Below are 9,297 nucleotides of genomic sequence, written 5' to 3' on the forward strand. Positions count from 1 at the left end.
TATATATATCAATTTAAATAAGAGCCATAACGCAATCCATAATAAAACTTGTTTAATAACCTATGCACATTTCAATGCATGAAATGTGCATAGGTTATCAAACAAGTTTTATTATGGATTGCGTTATGGCTCTTATTTAAATTGATATGCAGCCAAAATTGTATCACATATTTGAAAGTCTTTATATTTAAACAAAGTATAAACAACTTTTCGAGTGAGAATTTTGCTACTTTGATAACAGGTACAATATTTTTACCAAATATTTGGTAGAGATCTAAATATACAAATATATATATATCATCATCATCATCATCATCATCATTATTTTTATTAAGGTGATGAGCTGACAGAATCCTTAGCACATCAGTCAAAATGCTAAGTGATAGTTCTTCTGGCTCTTTATGTTCTAAGCTCCAATTCCACTAAGGTTGACTGCCTTTTATCCCCTCAAGGATCAATAAAATAAGTACCTATTGAGCACTGGAATCAATGTAATCAGCTTCTTCCTACCCTCAAATTTACTGGCTTTATGCCAAAATTAGAAGGAATTATTATTAGCTGGAGACTTACAGTAACTTAATGGCCTAGAGTTTTATTAGCAATGCCCTTATCAAACTTGATAAGGGCATTTGCACAAAACTCCAAACCAGGAACTATGTGGTTGCAAAGTTAAATTCTTAATCACATAGCAAGTAACTTCTGCTTTCCCATTTTTGCTGAACCTTTTCATTACATTCCTGTGTCTAATGTGGTGTGAGCTTGAGTTAGATTTTTGTTTGTTTTTGAGAAAATTCACTTCATTTAATCAGGTAATACCATTGAGAAAGGCATGAATATCACATAATCTTACTTTCTTCTAAATTTATAAACATCTGAAATACTATATCTGTCTTTCCTAATCTTTTTCTCATCTCTCTCTGCCCAACACATTTATGCATGTTTCATGCCTTAATCTCTCTTGTATGTCTCCATCTGTCTTCATTTGTTATGCACATGTTGTTGTTCAGTCCAAGATAAACCCCATTCAAGTAGACCTATGGAATAAGGTGTAAGAAGTGAACTTAAGGATTAAATGCAATCAAAAAAAAAAACCATCGTTCTAGCCCTACTATGCTTTCACCTGGGTGTCAACTGTATTGCATATTCCTGTATGTAATATTTAATCCACTGAGGTGTGTTGTTGTGAGCTGAGATAGTGGGTGTGGTGGGTAACTGAAGTAATGAGCTATGTGTAGGGCTCCTTCCTTTTCTTACTAGAAGCAGGTATCAGGAGTGTGTTAGAAAAGAGTGCAACAAGCCAGGGCAAAACAAAAATCACTTCCATAGAGTAAACTTCCTTTCAGTTTCATTTTTGCAGTGTAACCTTAACTGCTTTCTCCTACAATTAAGGTAAGGATGAATTGTTTTCACTTTGTTTGCCTTATCCCAGCTATGTGAGGTGGAGAGTGGAAGACTTGTTATATACTCTTTCCATTGTCCATTTGAAGCTTGGATGTGTTACAGACTCTTTCCAGGGATCAGTGAACAATCACTAAAAAGGACTTCTTTGTCTTCTTTTCTTGCATGTCACTGAATTTTAGGCATCTAATCAAATATATAACAATTAAGTTAAAGTTTCATATTCTGAATATTCTACTGCTCATTTAATTCTCAGTAAACAAGATTCATAAACACTCGGTGATTTGTATGTACATAATTCAACTTCCTAATTATCCTTCCCCAATAAGTCACTTTTTTATTATGCTTATTTTTCAGACTATTAAGTTTGTGTTTAATACTTATGCATACCCTTTGTTTTGAACATTAGTCCTATAGATCTCTTCATATATCTTTCACTTGTTTCAATCATTGGACTGCAGCCATGCTGAGGTACTACCTTGAAGGTTTTAATCAAACAAATTGACACCAGTACTTATTTTTTAAGTCTGGTACTCATTCTGTCAGTCTCTTTTCATGTGTCTAGTGGTGGGGGAACAAAGACAAACACACCCACACACGTGTGTATGTGTGTTTCTATGCACACACACATATGATGGACTTCCATACAGTTTTCATTTACCAAATTCACTCACGAGGCATTATTCAGCCTATGGGCTATGGCAGAAGACACTTACCCAAGGTGCCATACTATGGGACTGAACCCAAAATCATGAGGTTGCAAAGCAAGCTTCTTAACTACTCAGCTATATCTGTACTTATATAAATGTTGTTATCTTAATTCATAAATAAAAATTTTTAGTTCAAACCGTCCTGTACTATATATTTCAAGCAGAAATATGGACATGATGGCAGTAAGAGATTAAGTTGTTTGAAATACAATGTAGGTGGAATTATTAAAGCATTCTCAGCTCTCTTTAGAGGCTAATTAGTTTCAAAATAATTAATATTTTATTTACAGTAACTTAACTCCAATATTTAGATATTCAATGAATTTATATTTTTGCGTTGAAGTTTCATGTATAAGTGTGTATGTGTGTCATGTGCAAACGTGTATGCATGCATGTGTGTGCATGTGATGGAACTATGCTAACAGTTTTTCATCATAGCCATTGGATTCAACCTTGAAGTCTACACTTAGCTAGTTTGTTTACTGTAGAAGAGAAACAGTAGTTCTGACAACGGCAGCATAGTGAGAGAAGGATGAGGGGTGGCCCACTCTAGGTGATACTTTTATGAGGGAAGCACTTTTGGATCTGCTGTATAAGCCTGCATAAGCTTGGCATTTAGGAGAGTAGCAAACTCAAGGACTGCCCCAGACAACACTCACTAACTGCGTCACTGTCTGGTAATTTATATCTCATCTTCTTTGCCCACTTAATCCTAGGAGGGTTGTGGGAGCAAAGTCCTCAAACACACCTTCCATTGGATCCTGTTTGAAGCAACCATCTCCAACTGATCCAAGCTGGATGCTCAACTGAGCTCATAGATTTTATCCAACCATCTTGCTCATGGTCTACCCCTGAGTCTCCTATATTATAAATATACAAATTTGATAAAAACATGCTGTTTCAACATAGTGCCAATGGCTGCTTACATTGAGTTTTCTTTACAGATGTAGGGCTGAAAGGCTTCTATATGTCATTTGGCAATTTCCCATTTACTGTACAGCCAGTCAAGCCCTTTTAATACATTAAGCCCATAGAAAAATGCAATTAAACCAGTAAGAAAGTGCTTTATTTACTGTGATAATACCTTAATGAAAGAGATGAACATCACATTTACTTTTCTAGAAATAAATATACTCTTGCTATCATGCAGGATGAAGCAGTTATGTATCATGAGCTGTGAATGTGTTTTAAAAATGTTTAATGAGAAAAAAAATATATAACTATTTTGAATGGTTAAGAGAGGTTAGCAAGGGATATTCTCTCCTATATAAATATCTGTTATTACACTCTCTTTCGTCTACATCTAATTTAGCCATATCCAATAATTAATTGCAGTATATGTATCTACATTCAGGGGATACTTACACTATTTATCCATATTTAGTGGCTGATTTCCACTAATAACTTCAGCTGTTCTGATGTTGTTTTTTTATGTGTGTCTGTAGGAAATTTCACCGAGTGCAACGCTACTCATTCCTGCAAGCGAGAGATGCAGCAGACAGCTTGCTTGAAGATGATGAAGATGATCCACCCCTTGATCCTAATCCTAACTTCAGTCATATTGAAATGACTGAAGACCAAACCGACTCAGTTGAAGGAGGGGGAGGTAGAGTAAATTACTTTTTCCATCATTCTAAGCTTCTGTCAACCAATTTCATTTCGGTACCAAACACCAGGCTTATTTGTCCAGTTATTTGTCTGCTTTCTTCTTTTATCTTTTGGCAAATTACCTTTTATTTGGTTGCTATCATCACTGTCATTGGTATGATTATTACTATTAAAGTGGCAAGCTGGTAGAATCGTTAGCACGCTGGGAAAAAATGCTTAGCAGTATTTCGTCCGTCCTTACATTCTGAGTTCAAATTTCACCGAGGTCAACTTTGCTTTCATCCGTTTGGGGTCAGTAAAATAAGTACCAATTGAGCACTGGGTTTGATGTAATCAACTAGTCCCCGCCCCAAAATTTTTCAGGCCTTGTGCCTATAACAGAAAAGATTCTTATTATTAATTTTTAATATTATTATTATTATTATTATTATTATTATTATTATTATGTACCAGTCAAGCACTGGAGTCAATACAGATGACTATCTCCCTCTCCCAAAATTTCAGGCCTTATGCCTATAGTCGAAAGGATTAATAATAATAATAATAATAATGCCCAGATGCAATACCAGGCAGTGGCTCTCATGGCTTCTGATCTTAATTGATTGGGAGTGTTATCATGTACATTGTTTTGTCTTGGTATAAAAAGATGGGCTACAGCAAATATTCTGCTCAATACCACAGATTTGTTTGTCAGTTGTTTGACCTTAACCAGTTGAGCATGTCCCTTGGTGGCTGACGATATGTGCATCTCTGATCATGAGCAGAAGTAGTGGAGGAGCATCATAGCCATGTGTTGAGAGGACTTCTTTGGGGTTTGAATAATTCACCTTTAGAAACATGGGTGTTTTGCTCAACATCCTTAAACAAACCTTATTCAGAGACCTTTTGAGCGGGATGGACTACTCGACCTGAAGAAAATTCTAACTGGGCCCTACCTGCAAAGTCATGCGCTGTTTATCTTTATATGAGATCACCATGTTGCGCATATATGGCTGTGATGCATGTGCCTGATGTACCCTTATCAGACGGGTAGTCATGGTGGGTATATTGGGCTTCGTATATTTTACCCCAGTGTCATTTTGATGGCATGCACTGCTCTCTCACTTAATAATAATAATAAAAGGTGGCAAACTAGCAGAATTATTTTTTGTGTTTGACAAAATGCTTAATAGCATTTCATTCATCTTTACATTTTGAGTTCAAATTCCATTCTTCCAGGGTCAATAAAATAAGTACCACTTGAATATTGGGATCAATATAATTATCTAGCCACCTCTTGCCAAAATTCAGGCTTTGTGTATGTAGTAGAAAAGATTATTATTATTACCACAAAGCAAAGGATTGGCAGAATCATTAGAGCATTGAAAAAAATGCCCTGTGTATCTCTTTATTCAATCCCTCTGAGATTAACTTTATTCCATTCTTTCAGTGTTGATAAATTAAAGTACCAGTCAAGTACTGAGCTAAATGTAATCTCTTCCCTTCAAAATTAGAAATCATTATTATTATTAAATGAAGGTGGTGAGCTGGCAGACACATCAGCATGCTGGGCGAAATGCTTAGTGGTATTTCGTCTGTCTTTATGTTCTGAGTTCAAATTCTGCCGAGGTCGACTTTGCCTTTCATCCTTTTGAGGTCGATAAATTAAGTACCAGTTGCATACTGGGGTCGATCTAATCAACTGGCCCCCTTCCCCAAAAAATTTGGGTTCTTGTGCCTAGAGTAGAAAAGATTATTATTATTAAATGCTTTCTACTGGCAAATTTGTCAAAAGGTATATAGCAAAAATGGTTAGAGTGAATGAAACTAATCTAAGTACATACTTGTTGATTGTGGAACAACATTTGGGAGCAGACTTGTGCCTTTCGTAGTCAGAATGGTCCTAGATCTATGGAATTCCTTCACTGGTCCTAGTTGGCAATGTTCCTGGACCAGTATTGCTTACATCATCCAGCTATTTGTATATATTGTATGCTTTTCATCTCATTTTGATTCGTTGTAATTTTTTTCTCTCCTCTCCTGGTTTCTTTATATAAACCTCAACACAAATTGTAACAAGTCTCTCTTTACATTCTCAGCGAAGACCAAACTGGTATTTTATCTCTTCAGTTACAAAAATAAAGTACCAGTCAAACGCTGGTGTTGATATAAATGACTATATCATTCTCCATTCTCTGGCAAATGTTAAAATCCTCATCATTATTATTATTAAGGTGGTGAGCAGGCAAAATCGTTAGCACACTGGGCAAAATGTTTAGCAGCATTTCATCTGTCTTCGTGTTCTGAATTCAAATTCTGCCATGGTTGACTTTGCCTTTCATCCTTTCTGGGTTGATAAAATAAGTACCAGTTGTACACTGGGTCGTTGTAATCAACTTCTCTCTCTCTTAAAATTACTGGTCTTGTGCCAAAATCTGAAACCATTATTATTATTATTAAGGCAGCAAGCTGGCAGAATCATTAGCACAAGAAACAAAATGCCTAGCAGCATTTCTTCCAGTTCTTTACATTTGGAGCTCAAATCCTGTCAAAGCTGACTTTGCCTTTCATCCTTTAGGGGGTCAATAAGTACTCGTTGAATAGTAGGGTCATGGTAATCATCTTGCCTGTTCCACAAAATTTCAGGCCTCCCCTAAAATGTGCCAAAATTTGAGACTATTATGATTGTCACTGTTACTGTTAAACCCCAGGTCATTATTGATCAATCAGACATAAAATTAATAATGTTTCAGCAATGACTACACTAGCCTTTTGTATAATCATGAATTGCATAGTTAAGTATGTCTCTTATTGTGGGCTTGAATGGAGATTTAGTTGCTATTTCGATCAGTCTGGTTACTAGTTGGCTTTAGTGGAATAAGGACTTTAAATCTGTTTATAAAATATTTGAAACAGCCAGCATTATACTGGGACACTAGACAGATAAATGCATACATCATGGTTTGTAGCTGGGTGTATAAAACCTTTAAGTATTATTTTGTATCTTTCTTATAGTACAGACACACAGTACATATTCCTGTATCAATGTTTAGTAGAAAGTGGGTTATACATCTTTAGATTGTATACCTGACTTTCTACTATAAAATTGAAGAAATAGACGGAACGCTGAACTCCAGACTAAACAACTTAAACAACATTTATTTACTTGGTAAAACATACATATCTTTTAGTTATACATCTTTAGAGGTGAGAATAACGAGCTGTCGAGTATAAGACCGAAAGATGTAGAGACAGCTTTAAACACACGTCCATGCTCAATCGCTGGCCAGCGAGAAAGAGAATGAATTGAGCGGGAAACGCTTGCTTGTTTAATTCTATGCATGCGTAAGACTACGCATGCGCAGGCGTTACTACAAATGTATATCAAATGTTGTTATTCCTTTATATAAAACAGACAAATGAACACTGTTGCATGTGTGTGTGTGTTATAGCAGTAAAATAATGAAAATGGAGAACTTTTACAATGCAAAAAGTGGTAGTTTAGTAACCTTTACATTGCAGACACAAAGGCCCATAATCAGAAGTGAATGGAATAAAGAAATGCAAGTCTTTGAGTGTTGAGTATTGTACAAGCTGGTGCACAACACTTAACATGACTAGATTTATATGGACTCACATTTGTTATTTTACTTCTGTATCACAACGCTTCAAGCAAACTACAATGCTCTTCATATATATTATCATATATTATATGTTGTTATATTATACTATACTATATTTATATATGTGAATTTAGTGTACAGGTAAGTGTTTACAAGGAATTAGTTCTCATCCCTATTCATCATATCCCTTCAGGCAATAAGAGAAATGACTTTGAGAATTACTATATACTGATGGTTTCATTCTTATAGTAGAATCTGTAGTAGAATTGTAAAAGAAATTCCAAGAGTGAAAGCAAAACATGGAATGAAAGAGGCTCAAAGTTAACTTAGCAAAGACCACAGTTCTGGTAAGCAGGAAAACAGACAGGACTCTACTTAACTTCAGGAAAGTGGCATCACTCAGTATATAGTAATGGCGTAGGCAAAAATCTCATACAATGTACTGAGTGCAATCTTTGGACACACAAGAGGTGCAGTGAAATCACAGGAAGCCTAATGAAGAAAGTAGACTTTGTTGCCACAATGCAGGAGCCATGAACACTAAGAGCATGCAAGAAATAGATTTTCTTGAATGCCCAGGAGGTTCTTAAAGGCAGTAGATAATTTCTGTTACCTAATTGACCTAATTTGCAATGGAGGAAGATGTTGTGAAAGCACAGTTACTAAAATAAGAACAGGATGGAGAAAGTTCAGATAGCTATTACCTTTTTTGGTACCAAAAGGTCTCTTTCTCAGAAGGGAAAGGCAGATTGTATGATGCTTGCATATGAACAGCCATCTGCATGGTAGTTGATGTGGGCCCTGAATGTAGAGGACATGCAAATACTAGAAAGAGAAAAAATAGTTATGCTCCATTGGATGTGAAGTATCAATATGCATGTATGATAAAAGTGCAAATGTGATGAGAGAAAATTGGACATAGGAATCAGATGTAGTGTGCAAGAGTGAAGACCTTGTTGGTATAGTCATGTGAATCAAAGGGATCCGTAGATAAAAAAAAATGGTCAGGAACCACTGGTCTAGACAGAAGTGAGGTCCTAAAAGCATTCTGTTTGTGTCTATACATTCACTTAATCCTGCTCCTGACAACGCCATTATGCCCATCTCTTAATCTCTCTCTTCCTTCTTCACTTCCAAAGGGTCACCCCTCCCCCAGTGTTAGATTCCTCATTCTTCATAACAATACAGCTTTATTTAAAAAATGTTCTGCAAACTGTCCTCTGGATTTTAAATGACAGCATTAAATGTTTGCTTTGCTTTACAATATTCATTTTCTTTTCCATTAGATTTCTTTATTATTAGTAAAATATTATCTAATTAACAAATCAATTATTTAATAAAGCCTTCCAGTCACTCAATCAGTTGGTTTGCCTGTCCTTGTCATTGTGAAAAAAACCTGAGGCAAATGATGAGGTCACAAATGGTGATAAAAGGATTGACTGATTAATTAATCAAATCGTTAGTTAAGCAATCAATTTGTTTACATATTTTTTGTTACTATGTTTTTCTTTACAGTTTATCATAAAACTACTCTCTCTCTCTTTCAAGTAATATTTCCTCTCTGCTTCTTTCTATTTACAGGCTTAGTCAATCCAGTTCTAGTGATGATGCCAGGCAGGCGTTCACAGTCCAATTTAACTGATCCTCACGCTTTGCGCTGTTAAACCAGAAATTCAAATCTCACACCACTTATTTTTATTTTTCTATATATTTTTTTTTGTTTTTGGGGGGGTACCTAATTTTCAGGCCAGTCCACCAGATGGCAGTATGTGTACAGTGTACATAACCTTTACTGTTTCTTTTTTTTTTGTTTCATTACTGTTATTGTTAACTAATTTGTTGTCATATATTTATTTTCTAAATGATGGATATAATTGTCTATGTAGTCACCTACTGATGGATATGTCTGAACACAAAATATCAGTCAAGCATGTAACCCTTTATCATACACAACTGAAATAAATTAAATTATTCATATT

At 35.4% G+C, this 9,297-nt stretch overlaps 1 protein-coding gene across 1 annotated transcript in view; it reads left to right on the forward strand.

Moving 5' to 3' along the window:
- LOC106878084 (VPS10 domain-containing receptor SorCS3) overlaps positions 1-9,291 on the forward strand; it is a 1,235,712-nt gene extending 1,226,421 nt beyond the window's left edge. Inside the window, exons 25-26 of the mRNA XM_052972785.1 lie at positions 3,554-3,714; positions 8,900-9,291. Coding sequence (XP_052828745.1) covers positions 3,554-3,714; positions 8,900-8,982 — 244 coding nt within the window. The 3' untranslated portion in view covers positions 8,983-9,291. The remainder of the gene's footprint in view (positions 1-3,553; positions 3,715-8,899) is intronic.
- The last annotated feature ends 6 nt before the right edge of the window (positions 9,292-9,297 follow it).

The sequence above is a fragment of the Octopus bimaculoides genome, chromosome 14 (genome assembly GCF_001194135.2).
Source record: "Octopus bimaculoides isolate UCB-OBI-ISO-001 chromosome 14, ASM119413v2, whole genome shotgun sequence".
NCBI lineage: Eukaryota > Metazoa > Mollusca > Cephalopoda > Octopoda > Octopodidae > Octopus > Octopus bimaculoides.